Source organism: Macrobrachium nipponense, chromosome 3, assembly GCF_015104395.2.
Source record: "Macrobrachium nipponense isolate FS-2020 chromosome 3, ASM1510439v2, whole genome shotgun sequence".
In the NCBI taxonomy this organism is placed as follows: Eukaryota; Metazoa; Arthropoda; class Malacostraca; order Decapoda; family Palaemonidae; genus Macrobrachium; species Macrobrachium nipponense.
In genome coordinates this window covers 22,263,544-22,287,530 of record NC_087202.1, presented here as the reverse complement: position 1 = coordinate 22,287,530, position 23,987 = coordinate 22,263,544, and the positions used below count along the sequence as shown (strand labels likewise).

The 23,987-nt window shown below is 41.8% G+C and overlaps 1 protein-coding gene across 1 annotated transcript in view; it reads left to right on the top strand.

Moving 5' to 3' along the window:
• The window catches only part of LOC135221658 (DNA polymerase delta subunit 2-like), a 76,645-nt gene that overhangs the window by 43,417 nt on the left and 9,241 nt on the right, over positions 1-23,987 (top strand). The window contains 1 exon segment of the mRNA XM_064259356.1: positions 21,679-21,771. Within this exon segment, the coding sequence (XP_064115426.1) occupies positions 21,679-21,771 (93 nt within the window).

Sequence of the window (23,987 nt, the reverse complement as noted above, 5' to 3'; positions counted from 1 at the left end):
ACCAGGCTGCTGCAAACTTTTTGTTAGTACAGGATGACTAAAGGGGGAAGAAGAGGTGTCAAAGAATACTATCTCTTTTTGGATACGGGAAGCCATCAGACAGGCATACTTGGCTCTTGATGATTCCGCCACCATGCCTGTGCAGAATGGAGCACATGACGTTAGGGGTATTGGTCCTTCTCTGGTTTTCAAAAAGAACTTGGCTGTACATAGAGTGCTGAGCACTGGTACTGGTACTTGGTTACACCAGTCCACGTTCACCTCTCTCTATCTTAAGGATGTTGCCCACAGATCTACAGACACTTTTTCCCTGGGTCCTGTGGTGGTTGTGTAACTCATAGTTGCCCTTAACAGGGCACTTTTGTATCTTACCTAAGGTGATTGTGTGGATGAGAGAATGAGTGAGTTTGCTGGTCTCCTTTCTCTTGTACTTTTCCTTCTTCCTTCGGGTGGGTTAAGGAATAGACACGTCATTTGCTGGATTGGTCCTGATACAGGTGAGTAAGATAGTCATACTGATAGTGTGGTGCTTGATATACAAATAGCATATGCTCCACGCTTGGCAAGGAGGAGGGAGTTGGGAGTGATAACAAAAACCTGGATGTATTGGTTGCTATTGGACAGTCAAAGTTTCTCTTAGGTTCCCTATACATTGATTCTCCCATATATCATTTTATGTCACTCAGTGTCTGACTGGTTAGATATCAGTTTATCTAGCTTCTCAACGGGCTTCAGTCCCTCTCCAGAAGTTAGTTATTTCTTCTTGAACTGAACTAGTGTGTTTCCCCCTGCCGGTTTAGGATGTCTTGTACCTCCCTCCAAGTATGAGTCTATCCTATTGTTAGGACCGAAGGTTTGTTCTCGTATGACAAATTTTCTAAGACAATTTGTATTTTTCATAGCTACAAACCTGAGGTCTTAACATTATACTGCCCACCTCTAGCCACCCCTCTGTTTGTTAAACATCCTGAGTTGGGAAAGACTGACGCGATAGCATAGGTGCGTGGTCTTTGACCACTCTTCACCCGATATACGCACGCGTTGCCAGATCTCACAAGATTCCTTGCTTTCACCTGTGTTTTAACTGGATCCAGCTAGGTGCTAGAAATTATTCTATTGTTAAGACCTCAGGTTTGTAGCTATGAAAAATACAAATTGTCTTAGAAAATTTGTCATTATAGTGGGGGTTCTAAGTATTCGCAGATTCTAACTAAGGGGGATTGTCTGGTACGCATCCCCGCGAATACAGGGTGTCCCACTGTATTAAAGACAGTGGGCAGTATATAGTACTTTTTTGGCCTAGATACTTCATCTAACATGGATATTAAGGAGGCCGTCCGTTCCTTTCAAATTGGTATTCCTAAGTCTCCGAATTAAGCCTTGGGCTGGAATTTGGATGGGGTGCTTAAGTATGCCCCCATTGGAACCCTTGAGCACAACCTCCTCTAAGGATTTTACATTGAAGTCTTTTTTGTTAGCAAGGAACCTCCACAGCATTGTTCAGAGGTCTGCTACCTATGAATAAATCCTCACTTGGCAACAGTACTTATCATTAGATAAGTAGCGGTGGTTTCTAAATCCCACCTCCTTTGCCCAGTGCAGGAATCGGCTATCATAATAAAGAGATAAGATTCATTTAAAGAATAAAAATTTGTATTTTAAAAATTATTTTTTAAATATTTACCCCTCTATTATATATTACTCCCACCTCCCCACTCATGTGGACAGAAAAGGAAACTGAATGGAAAACTACAGCTCAAACCACCTGAAAGGGATGAGTGAATAGACTTTTCAAAAGTAAACAATCCAATTAATTTTTTTACTTTTCACACACTATTTTCCTCCCAGAAATACATCTATCATAATAGAGAGGTAAATATTTAAGAAATAAATTTTATAAAAATTTGTATTTATTTTTGTTTGCTCTTCTTTTTAATTTATATTTGATTATAAACTTGTCTTTAATTGCTTGTAATTTTAACACTTGTTTATATATTTTTTAATGTATTGGTTCACCCTGAAGTTTTTTAGAATAACTTGAAATGTTAGAGTACCAGTTCATATTATTACAATAGTTTTTTATTACAGGTTCTTGCTTTTGATTTCGGGACTAGAACTGAGTGATTGTGTGGACAAAAAATTATCTCTAGATTTGCTTGTTGATGTCCTGTGGTTATCTTGGACACCCAGAAGAGCAAGCTGCTATCGCTCAAATAAGTAGAGTTATAGTTGCAGGTTGGTGAAATAAATTTTTTATATTGTTGAAAAGCTTTCCCTAGCTTTTTTAGCCCCTTGGCTTTGCTGGTGTTTTTCTTGTCAGATATATTGCTGTAATTTTGGAGATAAATGATTTTTCAAAGCTGGTCACATTTTTTTACTTCTTGTTTTCTTTACAGAGCAAAATTGAAAGTTAGTTTAGCAAACTGAGTAAAAATGTAATGCTCATAATATGTAAATCATAAAGTTTTTATGTAATTAGACAAGATTAGACTAACCTTCATAAAACTCAGCCTTAATATGGGCATAATGTAAGTGACAGTATTTTGCCATTACTGTTTCAGTGAAGCTCCATGGGATATTGTTTTGTTCTTATTTGATGTACAGCATAGCAGTTTAATTTTAAATTTCTATTTTATATAAGAACATACCAATTTAATTACATAGCTATAGTTTCACTTCCATCGGCAGCTAGAATTTTGAGATTTCATGGTAGTGCTAATTTTGTTTTGACTAGGCAACTAATCCTGCCCATTTTTGGGGTAGAGAGGAACGAACTCGACACCAAGTTCATTTGTTTCTGCCGACTGATGATTGTAACAGTGATTAGCAGCAGCCAACTTTTAGGATCATTTACTTTTCAGTTGATTGCAGTTGTTACAATTGGTGAAATAGTCTTGCTTTTGATAGCCGTTTCAGCATAGTTCGAGTTGCATTTAATTGACAATTTTGACTATATCATAAATTTGACAGACTTTGTTGACCATAGTTTCGTCAACCATGTCCGTTCTAGTTCTCGGAGTGTTAGGTACATATTACTGCTACAAGGTACATATTACTACATTAATTAAATCGTATTACGACCCTCATTCTGTATGCATTAAATTTGGAGTCAAGTTTGTTCTCGAATGACTTTTCTTGAATGTGAGCAATGGGACAGTAAAATGTGGATGAGTATGACTAGCCAGGTTAATGAATTGGAAAGGGACAAGAAAAAGGAAGCAGCCTCTAGGGCTAATAGTAAGAATAGCTAGTCAGGCTTTGGATGATGATGTTTCTGTTACAGAATCTGTGTCTGTTCCACCCATTCCCATTTCTCAAACTGTATCGCTCTCTCCTCACCTTGGCTCCCTAACTCCCGGACCCAAGCCCATTGCCAGCCTCGAGTTGAGAGTTAATCAGAAATTTAGTATGATGTTGAAGGTCATTAGGACAAAGTTGTTGATAAAAGTGCAGAGGAGGTGGCTGTCCATCTTGCCAATTCTCCTAGCAAAGGTCCCTGGCATGCTCCCCTAACCCTGGGAGGAATCTTACTGGTAGCCCATGGGAGGTCAGGGGTCTGCTAAGGTAGTTGGGCCTGTTGTTATTATTATTATAAAGGATTAGTTTATCCAGACCTTTGGGCCTAATAAAGGCTCTTGTTGCATCCCAGGTACCAACAGAGCACTGTTGGAAAGGCGTCTGAGGAAGTGTCACGTCTTTCATCTAGTTTGTCCTGGTTCTGGAGAATCTAGCCCAGGCATCAATGGCATTTTACTGATGAAGCATCCCCTGAATAGACAAGATAGGGATGATTTCCCATCTCCAGTGCCTCCTAAAATTTCAGTGAACCATCACAAGATCAGCGCCCATCATGTACTTTCTTGGGATAGTCCCAAACATTTCTACCAGAAGTCAGTATTAGAAGGCCAGTTTTCATTTTCTAAGCATTCTTCCTCTTGGAAACGCTCTTCCTCCTCAAGGAAATTGTTTGTCGAGTGCCCAGCCAACGCTCCTTTTTGTGTTTCTGCACCCAGGAAAGTTTCAGAATCTGTTGGTGCCAGATTCTTTTCCTCTTGTGCTCATTACGACTCTTGGTCGCTTTTTAGCAACTGATATGTCTAAGGACGCATAGTATGCACCATGCATCTGCACACTCAAACAGTTCATGAGTGCCTGTTAGTGCCCAGATCACCAGTGTTTTCTGAGCTATCTGCAGGTATTAAGAAGTGCCCATTGATGCCGGATTGCTCTTTGGCGCTGCAGCGCCCATTGGCGCAGGATCTTCAAATGGCATAAGAACTCCTGTCGTTGATGGAATGCCCTGTGCTGCCTGTATGCATTCAAGAGCAAACAATAGGTTTGGATCAACCTTTATCACCCATTCTTAGTGTGGGTTCCAACTTCTTAGCATCAGTGATAGGCTAGACCCTCCTGCCTCATCTTTTAATCTTGCCTCAAAAAGTCTGTATACTCAGATATCCTCAATTCAGACCTTACTGCCAAGGACTTTCCACTCTGGCTGTGACTGCATTCAGACTGTCAGGAGACTGGTACGAGCAAAAGGTTTTTCAAAGTTAGTAGCAGAATTTTTTTTTTTTTTTTTTTCTCTCTCTCCTCCTCCATAACTAAGGTATTCTAAGGGTGATGTTAAACTTAGTTTTCAAGTTAGGGGAAGTTGACCTTTGCTCTAATCAAGTTTTGTCTGACCTCAGATCTTTTGATACTGCCAAATAGAAAGAAGTTAAGTTAGCTTGGAACTTAGATGTGGTCCTTACCCTTAAACGCCGACTGGACGTATTTTACGTCGACATTTTTTGTCTCTCGGTGCCGACTGGACGTATTTTACGTCAACATACAAAAGTTTTTTTAAAAATTCGCGGAAAAATACTTTTAGGCCTACCAGCCGAAAACTCTTGAATCACGCGCCTTGGGGGATGCTGGAGTTCACGGATCAAGGTGTTTTGTTTTGTTTACAATCGTTACGCAGGCGCGCAAGCGCGAATTTCTTTCTTGCCGCACTAAAAAGTATCTGTGACACATCTCTGAAATTATTTCGTCACTTGACATAATTTTTGTACCATTTTAAATAGCCGTTACATAGAGTATTATATATGATGTGCGCATTTATATGTAGAATACAACAAAAAATACTCATGATTGTAGCTTTTATCAGTTTTTAAGATATTTTTATATAAATAACGATAAGTGCCAAAATTTCAACCTTCGGTCAACTTTGACTCTACCGAAATGGTCGAAAAAACGCAATTGTAAGCTAAAACTCTATATTTTAGTAATATTCAATCATTTAACTTAATTTTGCAACTAATTGGAAGTGTCTAGCACAATATTTCGATTTATGGTGAATTTATGAAAAAACTTTTTCCTTACGTCCGCGCGGTAACTCTTCCGAAAATAATCATACATGCGATTGTGGTAATGTTTGCACCATTTTAAATTAGCCGTTACATAAAGTTTTATATATGAAAATGTGCGCAATTTCATGCACAATACAACTAAAAACAAACCCATGGTTGTAGCTTTTATCAATTTTGAAATATTTTCATATAAAAATGATAAGTGACAAATTTTCAATCCTTCGGTCAACTTTGACTCTACCGAAATGGTCGAAAAATGATATTGTTATGTTACAATAAAGTTTCATACATACTTACCTGGCAGATATATACATAGCTAAGACTCCGTCGTCCCCGACAGAAATTCAAATTTCGCGCCACTCGCTACAGGTAGGTCAGGTGATCTACCGGCCTGCCCTGGGCGGCAGGACTAGGAACCATCCCCGTTTTCTATCATATTTTCTCTCTTCCACCTGTCTCCTGCGGGGAGGCTGGGTGGGCCTTTAATTGTATATATCTGCCAGGTAAGTATGTATGAAAACTTTATTGTAACATAACAATATCATTTTCATACAATCAACTTACCTGTCAGATATATACATAGCTGATTGGCACCCTTCGGTGGAGGGTAAGAGACAGCTTCCATATGGAATAGACAGGTAAAACAACATATGTTGTAGGTATAAATAAAACCTTGGTTCCTACCTGATAGGTGGTAGACTTCGTGGGTGTTTGCCCAGTAGTCTGCATCACCTCAAGAAACTTTAGCGAGATATATGATCTATGGCCAAGAGTTCTTGTGGGTCTGCCGATGGGGTCTTACCCACTTACTCGGCAGAGCCTAAAAGGACTTTGTCAATGGGTGCTGATCCACTTATATGACAATACACCTTATGAAGGAGCACACAACCAATCCCGACCACCTGATCTAACCATATGTGAGAACTACAGATTGTTAAGAGTTATCCCCCGAACTCGTCACAACAATCGTAACTCAAAACCACTACGCACACATACATAATTTTCAAAAAAATTATACTCAACTAATTGGATATGACAAGAATTCTCTTACTGAAACAACATAGACGGCCGCCGTGCTAGCCTAAGTCCTCCATTGTTCGAAGAGACTCGACCATATCCAAAAAGAAGAAAAGTATATACATTTAAGATTGGTGTCGGCTCCCGTACCCAGGAATTCGTATCCGTCCGATACGAAAGGACCTAGAGAAAAACACTTCTCATATGTCACACGCACGTCTTTCAAGTAATGAGATGCAAATACTGAGTTGCATCTCCAAAATGTCGTATCTATTATGTTTTTAAGCGACATATTCTTATGAAACGAGAGAGACGTCGCTGTAGCTCTAACTTCATGAGCTTTTACTCTCAACAGTTGTAACTGTTCGTCAGGACAGGCCTTATGAGCGTCTGTAATGACGTTTCTTACAACGAATGCCAGCGCATTCTTGGACATCAGTCTTGTGGGGTCTTTTACCGCGCACCAAAGACCTTGTCTAGAGCCTCCCATTTGATGCTTTCTCTGAAGGTAGAACTTCAGAGCTCTAATAGGGCATAGAGACCTCTCTGCTTCTCTGCCTACGAGACTCGACATGCCTTTGACATCGAATGACTTAGGCCAGGGATTCGTAGGATTCTCGTTTTTCACTAAAAGCAGGGTCTTAAACGAGTAAATCGCTGAGTCTCCCTTGAATCCTACTTTATCCTGCAGAGCATGCAATTCACTAATTCTCTTTGCCGTAGCTAAAGATAATAGGAATAGGCATTTTCGGGTAATGTCTCTAACCGATGCCCGATGAGGAGGTTCGAATCTTTCCGATGACAGATACTTTAGAACTACGTCTAGGTTCCAGTTCGGAGGTACTGGTTCCTTAGACTTTGAAGTCTCAAAAGACCTTATAAGATCGTGGAGATCTTTATTATCTGCCAGATCTAAACCTCTGTTCCTGAATACAGCCGAGAGCATACTTCTGTATCCCTTTAATGTGGATACGGCTAGATGAGATTTTTCTCTCAGGAATAGCAGGAAATCAGCAATTTCCGCTATAGAGGTAGTGGAGGAGGACAACTTCTTGGATCTACACCACCTTCTAAATACCTTCCACTTTGATTGGTATACTTTCGTAGTGGAGGTTCTGCGTGCTCTCGCGATCGCGTTTGCCACTTCGCGAGAAAAGCCTCTCGCTCTGACAACGGTCTTTCGATGTCGAAAGGCAGTCAGAGCGAGAGCGGTGAGGTTTTGGTGGTCCCTCTTGAAGTGTGGTTGTCTGAGAAGATCCATCCTTCTTGGTAGGGATCTTGGAAATCTACGATCCACTCTACCACCTCCGTGAACCATTCCTGGGCCGGCCAAAAGGGGGGCTATTAACGTCATCCTCGTCTCTTTTGACGCCACAAACTTTCTCATTACTAACCCCAGGATTTTGAATGGGGGAAAAGCATATACGTCTACTCGAGACCAATTAGCAAGGAAGGGCGTCTACCATAAGAAAGCTCTTGGATCTTCCACGACCGAGCAAACAACTGGGAGCCTTTTAGAAATGAATGTTGCGAAGAGATCCACATGAGGAGTTCCCCACAGAGACCACGATCGAGACACACTTCCTCGTGTAGTGTCCATTCTGTATGAAGGACCTGGTTCCTCCTGCTGAGCCTGTCCGCCCTCACATTCCTTACTCCCTGTACGAACCTTGTCATCAGGGAGATGTTCCTGTGAGACGTCCAAAGTAATAGGTCTCTCGTGAGCTCGTAAGGGAACGAGGAGTGCGTCCCTCCCTGTTTCCGAATGTAGGCAAGTGCGGTGATGTTGTCCACGTTTACTTGCACTACCTTGCTTGACACCAGAGGTTCTAGGCTCTTCAAGGCAGATGTATGGCGAAGAGCTCTTTGCAGTTTATGTGCCAAGACACCTGTGCTGGTTCCCAGGTGCCTGACACTTCCTCTGAGCCTATGTCGCTCCCCAACCTGTCCTCCGACGCGTCGGAGAACAACACTAGGTCTGGGTTCTGTGTTCTTAGAGAGATCCCTTTGTTCTCTTCCAGAGGTGCAACCACCACTGTAGGTGTGACTTTATCTCACTGGAATGGGAAAAACGTCCGACAGTTGTCCGGTTTTCCAGCTCCAAGACCTCTTGAGGAAGAATTGAAGCAGGACGTATATGAAGTCTTCCTAGAGGGAAGAATTGTTCTAGCGAGGAAAAGCGTCCCCAGAAGGCTCAACCATTCCTCGCCGACGTTTGTTGCTTCTCTAAGAAGAGAGAGACTATCCGCAAACCTTTTGCGATTCTCTCTGCGAAGAAAAAACTCGAAAACCCCGAGAATCCATCCGAATCCCCAGATAGACTAGGTCTTGTCTGGGGGTCAGCTGAGACTTCTCGAGGTTCACAAGCAATCCCAACGCTTTGATCAAATCCAGAGTTAACTTTTTAGGTCCTCCAAGCACTGTCTCTCCGATCTGGCCCTGATGAGCCAGTCGTCTAGATACATAGAGACATACACTCCTTTGAGGTGAAGAAAACTCGCCACATTCTTCATCAGGCTTGTGAAGACCTGAGGAGCTATGGACAGGCCGAAACACAAGGCTCTGAACTGAAAGATCCTTCCCCCGTCATGAAACGGAGGTACTTCTTCGATGAAGGGTGGATCGGGACGTGAAAGTAGGCGTCCTGGAGATCTAAAGACACCATCCAATCTCCCTGTCGTAATGACGCCATGACTGACGCAGAAGTCTCCATGGAGAACTTCCCCTTCTGAACAAATCTGTTCAGAGAGCTGACGTCCAGTACTGGTCTCCAGCCTCCCGAGGCTTTCGCCACCAGAAAAAGGCGATTGTTACCCCGGGGAGTGTTGATACCCGTACAATTCTATCGCTCTCTTGTCCCACATTTGTTCCACCCTCGATCGAAGAGTATCCCTCAGCACAGGATCCTGTATTTGGTGATAGTTCCCTTGGTATTGACGTTAGGGGACGGAGTGTTCAGGAAAGGGATTACGATATCCCCTCTTAAGATCGCCAAAGATGACGCTTCTGCATTTATCAGTGTCCAGGCTTCCACAAATCCCAGGAGCCTGGCACCTACTGGTGCTTGGAGGAGAATCTTCATTTTCCCTTCTTAAGGGACAAAAAAAAGCAGCTATAGAAGTGCTGCTCTCTGAGCATGTGAGACTGCCTTTGTTAAGAAGGCGTCATATACAGTCCTTTTCTTTAAAAGACCTGCCGCAAACAAAGAGGAGATTTCAAAAGATCCATCCTGTACCGCCTTGTCAATACAAGACAATATGCATAACAGGGCTTCAGGTTCGATTCCTTCCGAATCATGGGCTTTCTTGGACATCACCCCAAGGGACCAATCTAAGAAGTTAAAAAACTTCCAATACACGAAAGCGTCCCTTGAGGAGATGATCCAGTTCCGAAATTCCCCACGTAATCCGTACAGAATTGAGACTTTGACGCCTTGAAGCGTTAACCAAAGTCGAAAAACTGTTTCGGTTGTAGAAGGGAGAGCAATACCCATATTTTCTCCCGTCCGATACCAAATGCCTCTTTTCCCAGCTAATCTTGCTGGAGGCATGCAGAAGACTGTTCTCACTAAGTCTTTCTTAGACTTCATCCATGAGTCTAAGGAATGTAATGCTCGCTTCATCGATATGGTGGGTTTCATTTTAAGAAAAGACGAAGGCTTCTTCGTCTTAGCACTGGAAAAGAGGGAGCGAGGAGAAGGAGGAGCGGCAGGCGTCAACTCGCCTCCGTACTCCTCAAGAAGAAGGGTAGTCAACACCTTATAGTTAGACAGACCTTCTCTTCCACTATATTCGTCATCCGAGTTTTCCTCTAACTCGGGATCTAAAAGCGTCTCCGCTCTCCTTTCCGAACATTCTTCTGCTTGCGGAGACAAACTCCTAACAGGAGAGGGGCTAAGGGAAAGATAATCCTTCCTCTTTCCCGCTCTAATAGTCTTGGAAGGCGTCATAAGCTTCGGCTTCTCTAGAATTTTAGAAGACTCTTCATGCTTACATGACGCTTCCCGTTTGCCAAGCGTCATGGATGACGTCTTTTGCAGACGTCTCGATGACGCTTCGCGCTTGGAAGACGCTCCGCTCTCCAAAGGCGTCCTACTTGGCGTCATAATATTGGACGGAGCGTCATGTCTATGCTCCGTTTCCAATGACGCTTCGCGTCTAAAAGACGTCTTACGTCTCTCTGGCGTTACGAAACTCTCGTAAGCACCTGTTCTCGCTCTCGCACTAGACGCTTCTGTAAGACGTTTAGCCGTTTCCCGTCTGTATGACGCTTGTCGTTGAACAGGTAAGAGAGGACGAGACTTCTTAATTGGAAGCGTCACGTCCTTCCGACGTTGCGCTAAAACTCCCACTCGAGATGACAGTTGCTCTTGAACTGCTATAATGATCTTTCTTGACGCTTCTCCCACGTCCAGTGCATGACGTCTTTCGTCATCACTCGGTGGGGAAGAAGGAAAGGGTACTTCCGCGTACACTTCAGGTGACGCTGACGCCCCCTTCGCTTTCTTGCTAGAAGACGGAGCGTCATCAGAGAAACGCTCTGGACTAAAATCCATGTCAGGCGTCATATGACGCTTCAGCGGTCTCGATAAGTTCGATTCCTTCCACCCTCGTTTAGGTGAGGGAGAGGACGAGAAACACTCGCGAAGGACGCTTTTCTATAGCGCCCTTGAGCCGCCTGCAACGAAGCAGAGCTAGCTGAAGGGACGTCTGACCGTTGGGGATTCCCCACAACCTCCTTAAGGCTTTCGACTTTCCTTCTCCTCTGGGCTCGTGAGCTTGGAAGAGGTCTAGGCCTGAGAGCGTCGCAGGGACGATCAAACGCCCCCTCCACAACACTGGGAGAACTCACTTCACTGTAATGCTCACTTTCACTAGCCTTACCTTTGAAGTCAGCCATCTTGGACTTCATGTCTCTAATTGTAGCTTTCAGATTGGCGATTTCCGATGCCGAATCCGAAAAAGCACTCTGAGAATGAGATACATAGGGAGAATCTACATCAGTAGGATTAGAATTATCAGTGAAAGGCTCAATAGGCTTTGAACTCACACCTTTCAATCGTCTAATTCTATCCCTCTCTAACTTCTTCAAATAAGAAGTCAAAGTCTTCCACTCTTCTGCATTCAATCCCTCGCATTCCTTACAAGTATTAATAGCAGAACACTGAAACCCCCTACATTTACGGCATACAGTGTGAGGATCATCCTCACCCTGCAGCCTACATTCACACACATTCTCACACTCTCATTAGAATCAGACATACTGAGAAAATTCCAAAAGAGTTATTCCAAAAACAGTTCACTGTAGCGAATCACGATCCAAATACGTCACCAAAAAGCCGAAAAACGATGATCAAAGGATGAAAAATGAATCTAAGTCAGGAGGTAATAACAACAATGTTGATACCACCGGCGACAGAGAAAATATGATAGAAAACGGGGATGGTTCCTAGTCCTGCCGCCCAGGGCAGGCCGGTAGATCACCTGACCTACCTGTAGCGAGTGGCGCGAAATTTGAATTTCTGTCGGGGACGACGGAGTCTTAGCTATGTATATATCTGACAGGTAAGTTGATTGTATGAAAACGCAATTGTAAGCTAAAACCGCCTATATTCTAGTAATATTCAATCATTTACCTTCATTTTGCAACAAATTGGAAGTCTCTAGCACAATATTTCGATTTATGGTGAATTTATGAAAAAAATAACATTTTCTTTACGTCCGCGCGGTAACTCTTCCGAAAAAATCATACGTGCGATTGTGGTAATGTTTGCACCATTTTAAATTAGCCGTTACATAACGTTTTATATATGAAAATGTGCGCAATTTCATGTATAATACAACAATAAATAGTTGAAGGTTGTAGCTATTCTCATTTTGAAATATTTGCATATAAATCACGATAATAGAAAAAAAACCACGTTCGGTCAAATTTGACTCTACCGAAATGGTCGAAAAAAAACGCAATTGTAAGATAAAACTCTTACAGTCTAGTAATATTCAGTCATTTATCTTCATCGTGAAACAAATTCGAAGTCTCTAGCACAATATTTAAATTTATGGTGAATTTAAAAAAAAAAAAACTTTCCTTTTTCCCTCCCGCGCGCGGATTCTCCGCCACAAATCTCCGAAATGCGTAAGTCCCATTCTCGGAATATTTGCTCCGTTTCATATTAGGCATTTCATAGAGTTTTATACAGTAGACCCTTGACTCACGAACACAATCCGTTCCTAGACCTTGGTCGTGGTTTCCAAATTGTTCGTGACTCGGAGCTAATTTCCCCATAAGGTTTAATGGGAATAATATTACTTGGTTCTCGACCCCTACGAACCAATATATATTATGTATATTTTGCCTTATTTTACACAGATAATGTAAAAGTCAGTGTAAAAAACCTTAATATATCTAATAATATAATTTAAAATGGTAAAACTAACACTATAAAAACGTTTGTAAAGTGAACACTTACTATGACTGGCAAGACTTCTGGCTTGACGGACAAGAGAAGAGGAGGGTGGTGGGTGGGGAGGAGGTTATTGTGCGGAAGGAGACCCTCCCCCATCCAGGTCGGGGAGATCTCGTTCCGGAGATTCAACTCTTCTAGGTTTTTTTGGTGAACGTTTAATCACAAACTTATCCAATGTCTGTTGCCTTTTCCTTCCTTGCATAACTTTCTGAAATGGCTCATTAAATTTTCATTGAGCATATTCACGATCCTGTTCGTAACAATTTTGTCCGGATGATACAATTCAAGGAAGCACTGGACATCATTCCACTTTTCCAATGCGGCTTTTATCACATCACTGCTGACATCTGTAACTTCCTCCCCAGCCTCCTCTTCGTCAGTTGATTTCTTTCTTTATTTCAATGGTTATCTTCCCTCTGCACCCTCTTCTCACCATCACTCTTCACTTTCTTACTTTCACCACCACTCTTCACTTTCTTAGGGCCCATTATGAAGAAAATCACAAGTTTTAGCGCAAAAAATGCTAAGCGAATTGACGAACGTCTTGTACACAATGAGATGAGACAAAGAGCGATGCGTGGGTGACGCCGTGCGTGGGCGGCTGGAGGATGGCTGGTTACCCATGGCAACTCAAAACGCGCTTCACGTGTGCTGGGCGATTTCCGCGCATTTTTCAAATGTTTGTGTCTAAAAATTAGTTTGTGAAACAAAGTGAATTGTTATTTTCCAGAAATTTCCAGCATTTTTCAAATGTTCATGTCTCAAAATTAGTTCATGACCCAAACAGAATTTTTATTTTCCGCATTTTTTTTTGTTCGTATCTCAAAGTTAGTTCGTAGGTCAAGGGTGAAATTTTACCTATAATTTTGGTCGGGGATCGAGTTGTACGTGGGTCAATGCGTTTCGTGAGTCAAGGGTCTACTGTATATGAAAATGTGCGCAATTTCATGTAGAATAAAACGAAAAATATTTGAAAGTTGTAGCTTTTCTTATTTCCGAAATAATTGCATAAAAAAATATATATATAAAAAATTCGACATTCGGTCAAGTTTAGCTCGTCAGATATGGTCAAAAACTGCATTTGTAAGCTAATATTCTTACAGTATAGTAATATTCAATCATTTGTCTTCATTCTGAAACATATTGGAAGTCTCCCTAGGACAATATTTAGATTTAGGGTGGGAAATTTTTGAAAAAAATATGTGTTTACGTAAGCGCGTTACGAATTCATGCATTATTTTGTGATAATATTTTCTCTGTGTTGCTTTTATCGTTTTACAATGTGTTATATATCAAAATGATCGCAATTTAGTGCACATTACAACGAAAAAAAAAGTAACTTGTTACCTTCAACCGTTTTGCGCACAGCGCGATTTGAATACAATTATATATGAAATTTCGTTTTTGCGCTATCATATATCGCATTATTTATATATGATAATGATAATTTTTTTTTCATTTCTGATGGTTGCATACTAAACTTCAAGCAATGACAAAAAAAGGAGCCAAAAATGAACTCTTAATCTTGAAAACTAAGCGCGCTGTGATTTTTTGAAAAAATATTTTTTCCGCTTACGCGCTCACTCTCAAACCCCTCCGGCATACGGGAGTCATTTTTTTATTTACCGCTCCGGCGTTTAAGGGTTAAATGGCTGTAGGAACCAGGTTTTGAGCCCCTAAGTACACACAATTGATAAGAGGATTGGATTTCCCCAGGGGAATGGAGTTTGTTCATTCACCCTTGGGTTTTTAGCAAAGAATGAGACACTGTCCAAGCCCTGGACTCACTCTTTTCACTCTAAAAAGTGGATGGACATTCTAGGGCCTGAAGAGGAAGAGAGAACTCTTTGTCCAGTCTGGTCTCTAAGAGATTATCTTACAGAACAGAAATAATTTGTAGGCCTTCGAATAAGTCTGTTTGCATCCTATTACTTTTGCAATGATGAAACGGTTTATGAAAACTACAGTACCTTGGGGTCCATTTTTGGTTGCTGGCATGGAATTTGGTGAAGGAGCATTTAATTTGTTAAAATAATTGCACTTCCATTAAACTATTATTTTTCATAATTTTTCCTAGGAAAAAATAAGTGTCAACTCCCTTGTTGAAGACCACTTTTCAAAAGGAAAGGTGCCGTTATTGATGCATCAAGTAGTGAACAGTAATTACATTGTCCTAATATCATGTAGACTAAAAGTGCTTTTACAGTTTTAAATTTATTAGTTTGTTCATGAAACTTACCTGACAGATATATACGTATATAGCTGTATTCTCCGAAGTCCGACAGAATTTCAAAATTCGCGGCACACGCAGTGGGCGGGGCCAGGTGGTAGTACCCATTCCCGCCGCTGGAGGCGGATATCAGGAAACTATTCCCATTTTCTATTCATATTTTTTCTGTCGCCGGTCGGTAAACAACTGTTTACAGACCTCCGCCTAGGATTTTGAAACTTCATTAGCCGCTTAAGTATCCTAATTATTCTTTCGATTATTGACTTGGATTTGTGGCTAGGCATACGCTATCGTAAATTTTTTCATTGCATTTGATGTCTGAAGCTAGTTAGCCTAGTTTCAGACTTTGTTGTCTGCATGGGGTAAGGTGAGGCTACCGGAACTTTCGGTAGACACTCGCTTAGTATATATGACGTTTACATGTTTTCTTTGCATAAGTTCAATGTAATTAGTGTAATGTGTGACTGATTACGGAAGAAGTAAGATTCATGTACGCATTTTAGAGCGTGTTAGAATCAGTTTTCCTCCACAGTAAACAGAAGTTAGAAATAATGAACCTTCTAACCTCCTGTAGATTTTATTTTGCCTAACCCTGTGGTATGGCTTACGGGCCTAGAAGAAGTGTCTGCTAGAGGATTACATCAAGTAATCTTAGACTAAAGTGCTCGCTCTCCAATCAGTGTGTGTGAAGTGTAGTGCCCCTTGTGTTGTGGAGGGGGCGTCAGATCGGCACCCCCCATAATGCCTCTAGGCCTGGACCTCTGTCGGACTCCCAGGACTCAGGGAGAGGGCATGTCGAAAGCCGCAAGAGGGTTTTACGGGGGCTCCCCACCAATCTGGCGTCCCTTCGGCAGGACCTGTTGACGCTTCCCAGGCTGCTAAAGATCGTGCACGTGCACGAATCTTGAAGGATTGCTTCTCGTCCTCCCCGCGCAAGGGTTGGAGCTCTCGGAAGGACTCGCGCCCTCTAAGAAGCTTTAGAGAAGAGGACGCTTCACGTCCTCTCTCTCGTCAGGAGGGAACGTCAGATCGGCCCCATAACGCCTCTAGGCCTAGACCTCTGTCGGACTCCCAGGAAACCAGGGAGAGGGCATGTCAAAAGCCGAAGGAGGGTTACGGGTTTTCATGCTGATCTGGCTTCCTTTCGGCAGGTCCTGTGTCACTTCCCAGGCTGCCGAAGATCGAGCACGTGCACGAATCTTGAAGGATTGCTTCTCGTCCTCCGAGGCGTCCTCCCCACACAGGGGTTGGAGCTCTCGGAAGGACTCGCGCCTCCTTAAGAAGCTCTCGTCACGAGAGGATGAAAGAGTCCTGTGCCCTGTCAGGGCTCTCAAATTTTATTTACTTAAACGAAGGAAGTAAGAGGTCCTTCTTGGGTAATTTGTGGTGCTCAGGAAGAGACCACATTTACCCTTTTCGAAGAATGCACTGGCTCTTTTCCTAAGGGACATATAAGGAGGCTCATTCATCTTGCCAGAAGAGTGATTTGAGCCTCCTGCGAGTGAACGCTCATTTATACATTATTAAGGAGGCTCATTCATCTTGCCAGAAGAGTGATTTGAGCCTCCTGCGAGTGAACGCTCATGAAGTTAGAGCTGTTTCAACCTCGCTAGCATTCCAAAAGAATATGGTAATCAAGGACATTCTTGATTCCACCTTTTTGGAGGAGCAACTCAGTATTCGTCTCCTCTCCTCATGGCGCTCCGTATACGTTATGTAACGTTCGCTTTACTTCGAAAGAGCATAAGTTTGACGTCCGGCAAGCTGCTTTGCACAGTCAAACAACTTATGTCTCTGGTTCGGCATAAGAAGGGCAATTTAGACGTGAGGAAGCTTTTGGAGGTGCTCGACGTCCTATAAGTAGAGACATTCTCCAGTACGCTCGGCAAGCACCTTGCGAGGGTGTCTTTCGGACGCTCGGCGTTCCTGTGCTGAGGGCGTTTCTGGAGATGTTCTTTTGCATTACTAAGACGCAAGTTGCCGCACAGGCGGCCACTGTCTTTGTAAGAAGGTATGAAGGTCTTTAAGGCCCGTCTTGAAGACGAAAGCCGTACGTCTTCCTTTAGTGTTCACACACTTCAGGAGCAGCGTGCGGCTCTCCATGGAGACTCGCATGAGGACGTCCCTTGAAAATATTCAACGTCATCCGCAAAACGCGGTTCGTCATAACATTGAGATGTTGGCAAGGTCGCTCGCCAGGACGCCTCTTGGCGGGCCTTGGCATTGCTTCAGCGCTTATGAGGACGCTTTTGTGGACATTCGCCAGGACGCTTCGGTGGAAGCTCGACAGGACGCTTTGCGAGAGAAAAGACTTTGTAGACAGCGTCTTATTTGCTGTTCAGGACGTTTCTTAGGACGCTTGACGCTTTCTAAACGCTCGTCAAGAGGAGGTTTTTTCAAGACTCTCCACAGGACATTCCTTTACAGAAATTTTTAAAGAAGGATTCGGAGTTAGCGGAGAGCATACCCGAATTTTTTCTTCGATCCCTCTTGCCTCTTCATCGATTTCTCTGAGAATCGGGAAGATTATATACTCGGATTCCTGGGTGACTTTCGGTCATGTTAAAGGGTTTTCCCCTATTAGCAAACTGCCAATTGTTTTGTCAAGTAAGGACGTTTTCCCCATTGTCAAGATACTAAACGTTTTGTCATTTTAGTGGGGGACCCCTCATAAATGGGGTAGTTCTCTTTGACATAGATTTTAACGTTTTTATCGTTAAGCGGATAAACTCATTAACAAATTTCGGAAGAGCTCTCATTCATTTTCAGAGGCTCATCCGGGGAGTAAGAAAAGACTTGTAGACTAGATCCAGGAAGTCTTATGTCCAATATCATAAGAACATTGAACGTCCTTTTCGATCCTCGGTTCTCTCTTGATGATCTCTATTCGAATATTACTCCCTTTTCTTGGCAAGAGTCTTGGCAAAGAATCAAGGAGTTCTTTTTAAAAAGTCTCATTCATTAGAACGTGGACAGTCGTTTTCCTTTCTTTCTCTCTTCCTCGTCGAGGAAAGATGTAGTAGAGAATTCGATGTTCAAATTACTACAATACTTACGTAGTTTTATCTTTGCGTCATTTTGCTAACGCATGGGTCAAGTCCATATAACGCATATCGTATTTACCTTTGCTCGATAATTTCATACCTATCCCTTCGTAAAAGGAGTAGCTGGCAACTCAGGCAGATAGTGCGAGACGATGAACAAGGCTGCTGTTACTGTGATCTACGCAGTACCGGCTAGCTCGGTGACATGCGCGGTTGGTTTACGTCTCTCTCCCTTGCGGGAATGGCTGAATAAGCCGTCTCTCTGCCTACAATCATGGATTTTAGCCTCGGGTTGAGGAAATTTCTAGTAATCTTGAATGAACACGCCTTCCGTTTACTTAGATAATTTCAACAAGATATCTCTTATACTTGTTCGGTGCGCGTTTACCGCACGGTAACAGAATTCTGTACGAATCTACCGCGGCATAGCACTATAATAATGCTCTCCTGCTTATGCAAAGCGCAGCCTTATTTAGGGAAGGAAGCAGGCTGAGTGAGGGAATGGATGAGTTTGCTGGGACCATTTCCTTGCTGGAGAAGCTTGTTTTCCCTGAATAAACAGCAATTCAGACCTCTACATTTTTTCCTCCCGAAGAAATTGGAACAACATCAAAGATCTAGTAATAATTCTAATTTTCTCTCAACGGCTTGAGGATCACCTCGGGTGATAGCGAGAGGGTGCCAGACATCCGAACAGAGGAAACAGATGTTCTGGCACATTGTCTGAAAAACAAAAAGAATTGGAAGCCAAACTGGTCGGCTCCAGTTCCTCGAAGGGTGAGTTTTTGGATCGAGTGGCCCAAATCATCTCGGATAATTTCTCAGCTCTCTCATAGCTCAAGAAGAGAGAGTTGGTTATGGGCTTGGGCACGGAACGTAACGATCCTCAAGAGGTTCGTTAAACTAGTGCACGTCCGTGCGCGTCTTCTCGATCGAAGGCAACAACTACTGACGTCTGAGTAATCCTCACTTAGAAGTATGTCGAAAGTTGAGGAGAGACTGAGGGCGTCCTTTCGTTAAGTTTTTCGTAATATTGAAGACGAAGGAGCTTCCTCTTAAGTTGTTCCCTTATTCATGATCCTAGAGGATTAGCTTTAGTCTCCACATGTTGGCCTCTAAGAGGTTGGATTCACAGAGGTCAGGTAATTCAGAGAATTGTCCAAAGACCCTTCCCGAGAGAATCGTGTAATCTAACATCGTCACTTAGTGAAGTATCTAATATCTCTCCTCTCTGAGTCTGAAGGCGTTCAGACTATCGAGAAGCGATAAGATCTTCAAGATTAATGGCAGTCTCTTGGCCAAGGCAAAGCAGTGCTGCCTATTTTCAGTGTTCAATCGGAGGGGGCCGTTTCTGGAGATAGTGAAGGGAAATGACTGTTCCTCCACCTCGACCTCTGTGAATTTCTTTATGGTTCTATCTTTCCGTATGAAGTATGAGATAAGCTAGAAGTCCTAACTATTGTAGAATATGCAAATATGTTGTTGACGGCCTCTAGGCTCAGAGATTCGGTTCTGTCAAACAACAAAGCTTCACGATCTTTGAGGTCTGGGGAGATCTTGAAATTCTCTGGATCGCAGGTTCTGGCATGGAACTTAGACGTAGTCTGAGTTTCTGATGCCAAAAGCATTTCGAACCTATCCTTTCTGCGAACTTAATACACGTGACCAGAAAGGCTAACATTCTAACCGCTCTAGCCACGGCAAAGAGGGTTAGTGAGGTTTTAGCCATCATCAGAGGTTTTAGCTTTAAAGGACATAATGCGGTCTGTCCTCTAAGCCTTCCGTTCTTGAGAAAAACGAAAACCTGTCTAACCCTTGACCCGAAGGCTTGGAGACCAAGGGTATGGCACAAATTATTGGGCAAGGTAATTAGAGAGTCCTGTGCCCTGTCGGGTCTCTCAAGTTTTATCTTGATAAAACTATAGAAAGTCGAGGTCAACGGACAATCTGCGGTGTTCCGTAAAAGATCAGACTGGTTCATGTCCAAGAACACCCTGGCATTATAGTCAAGGAGTTCTTTTAAGAAGTCTCATCATTATGTTTGCATAAAGATTTGAGATTTTTTCTTAATATGAATGCTCAAGAGGTGAGGGCGCGGCCTCGGAAGCATTTCAACAGAGCATGACACTCAGTAACATCCTGAGTGCCACGCTTTAGCGAAGCAACTCTGGGTTCGCTTCACACTCCCGATAATCTGCGGTGTTCCGTAAAAAGACCAGACTGGTTCATGTCCAAGAACACCCTGGCATTATAGCCAAGGAGTTCTTTTAAGAGGTCTCATTCATTATGTTTGCATAAAGATTTGAGATTTTTTCTTAATATGAATGCTCAAGAGGTGAGGGCGCGGCCTCGGAAGCATTTCAACAGAGCATGACACTCAGTAACATCCTGAGTGCCATGCTTTAGCGAAGCAACTCTGTGTTCGCTTCACACTCCCGACGGGATGTGAAGACGACATTTCAGATCCGTAAGTCGCTAGGACCATACATATCCGTAGATATATTATTGGGGGCAGGAAGCAACACGAATCCTATCCGATAGAAAAGGGATAGGTGTGCTTTTAACTTTGAAGGGTTGGTCGCTTGAGGCGCATTCCTTTTCTTTAGCCTAGAAGTTATGGAACTAACTTTGATAGGTTAGGTCAGGTGGTGGTTTTAGCTTTGGTGCCCTCAGAAGTATGGTCATATGGTCTAGTCACATTGTGGTCACGCCCCGTTGACAGATCATCTAGAGCGCACCAGCATTACAGGTCTCTACCTCGCTGGCAACTCTAGTAACGCAGAAGCAGACTTTGGTGACAGTAATCACGAAGTCGGCTATGCTAACAGGTCAGGAACCAAGATGTATATCATCTACTTAATTTAGTTTCCCAAAAATCCTATTCTGTCTCTTCCCACCATCCGAAGGTGGGATTCAGCTATATATATATCTGTCAGGTAAGTTTCATGAACAAAATGTTATTGTTATAATACAATTAAGTTTGTTCATACTTACCTGGCAGATATATATAATTAAAGTGCCCACCCACCTCCCCTCAGGAGACAGTGGCACTGATAAAATATGAATAGAAAATGGGAATAGTTCCTGATATCCGCCTCCCAGCGGCGGGAATGGGTACTACCACATGGCCGCCCACTGCGTGTGCCGCGAATTTTGAAATTCTGTCGGACTTCGGAGAATACAGCTATATATATATCTGCCAGGTAAGTATGAACAAACTTAATTGTATTATAACAATAACATTTTTGACAGTTTTGATACAGTTTCTTTTTTAGATTGTGTAATCCATTAGTTACAATATCAGTACATTCTATATCTTTTTTTCATTTGCTTTTTCAGGAAATTCTCTTAGTAGTGCTAAGGGTGAGAAAGGAAAGCCTAAAAAAGGGGAGCTGATAAGAGAGCTGGATGACACATTAATCCAAATTGCTGTAAGTAATGTTGAATTTTTGAATTACTAGTTTTGTTTTTTTCTTGAAATATGTGATCAACTTTTTATAAGTAGATGATGGACAAGGATTTGTTCCTTCTTATCTCTTAATGTAGTTAAATTGTTAATTTTTGCAGAGTGTATGTCCCGTAGATGTCATGCCTGGAGAATTCGATCCTACTAACCACATTATGCCGCAGCAGCCTCTTCATCGATGTTTATTCCCAAAGGTTCCCATCAATTTTGAATGGAATTTATTATGGAATAGTTTTTAGTTCTTGATTTATAGTACTTCCTGGTGGAAAAGAACTTTGCAGAAATACTAATGCTAGTATAAATTCAACTTTCATAGACCTAGACCACTTCCATTCTAGCATTTAAGTGGCTCACCTGCAGGATTTTTTCATTGATGAGAGGTGAAAATTGAACAAGATTGAGTTGAAGAGGTTGGAGAGTTTATAGGTAGGAAGAGACCAAAGGAAATGAATGGAAAGTAAAAGACAGAAAGTAATGCATCTTTGTCTGAAGATATGTGCAACCTGTGTCCTTACATTGTTATCATGTAACTGGTCAGAATGCTATAAAAATGTAAGGAAATTACTTCCCTGTGAGAAAATTTACTTGGTAAGAGGGATGTTTTTATATATAATAATTCACCATTTTATATAAATAACACCAGTAATTACATAGCTATAGTAGTTTCCTCTTGCATGGTAGCTTGAATTAAAAAAATTCACAGGTAACACTTAACAGTTAAGTGCAGGTGACCGGTCTCGCCCACTAACGGGAATACCGTGAACTACTTAGCAAATAAGCTCATTCTGTTTCTGCCATTATTCAGGCAACACAGAGTAACGGTGGTAGCTGAGTTCTTAAATTTGCCGGTCAGAGACTGGATTTAGGTTTAGTATTATTACCGATTTCTGGTAGCCTTCAAGCTTACAACTTTCAGGATTAGTATTTTATTGTTTTGTTATTAAGATCTGATTCAGGTTAATCTTATTTCACTACAGTAGCAAATTTGCAATCAAATTGTGTAACTACCAGTAGCGTAATTTACCAATTAAAGTAAACATTACGTTCGCTACCACCTTCACTGATAGTCTCCACTAATGAAAGAATTCAAGGTTCATTGACGGTATTTTTGGTGAGTAATATCTTCAAGTCTCAAATAATGCTTGATAGGATTTGAGATAATGTTTGTATGATGGTACTCAGTGCACTTCAAACTGTGGTCGGTAAAGGTTAACTTTCCTTTTCCAAGTAGCATAACAAACGTAAATATTGCGTTCACTGCAGAACCAATAGTTTCAGTATAAAATGCATATCTACAAGTCTCAAATTATGATTGATAGGAACTGAGATTTGTCTGTGTAATAATACTCTTGGTACTTCAACCAGTGTCGGTAAAGGTTAGCTTTCCTTTTCCGAGTAGCGTAATAAATGTAAATATTGGATTTGCTTCCGAACCAATGTTTTCAGTGTGAAATGTGTACCTACAGGTCTCAAATTGTGTTTGATAGAAATTGAGATATGTCTGTGTAGTGGTACTGTTGATACTTCGACCGTTGTCGGTAAAAGTCAACTTTCCTTCTCCGAGTAGAGTAATAAGCATAATATTGTGTTCGCTGCTGGACCGATTTTTTTCGGTAATGATATGCATATCTGCAAGTCTCAAAGTCTCAATAGCATTTGATAGGGATTGAGATATGTCTTTATAATGGTACTCCGTGTACAAGCAGTCCCCAGTTTACGACAGTTTTGGTTTACAGCGTTCCGAGATTATGACGCTTTTCAATTGTATTCTTCAGAAATTATTTCCAGGTTTACAACATGTTCCAGGGTTATGACACAGATCTGACAGAAGAAATGTGACTCCAAAAAGGCAAAATACTGAATATACTGGAGTAATTCGACTGCATGTAATGTTTATCCCCATTTTTACTGCATATATTAGGATTTTACCAGATATCCCTTATAATGTTGAGTTTTGATTCTGGCAATAGCCTAGGCTATGTTAGCAGTTGCTACTGTAGCCTAGTCTAAGATTCTGACATCTAAAACTAAGATGGTAAAAGCTGAGAATAATCCTATAAAATGTATAAATAATTAGTATATACTCATTTCAAATAATTATTAACTATAATAAACAAAAGAAAAAAGCTTCCGACTTCCTTTTGTTTACAATCATTTTGTCAACACTACAGAGTACCGAAAGATTGCCAAGCAACCACTTTTAACCAATGCACAGTATAGTAGTCATACATTTTTATTATCTCTCTTCAACCACTGAAACTACTGAATAGTATAATAATCTTTCAGTTGTTCTTAGCAAAACCGCTATTTCTCCTTCGATTGCAATGGTACTTTTATCATTCTCTTTTACATTTTAACTTACTTAACTAGAAGAGATAGAGGAAAAGAGTTTATTACAAGAGGTACATGA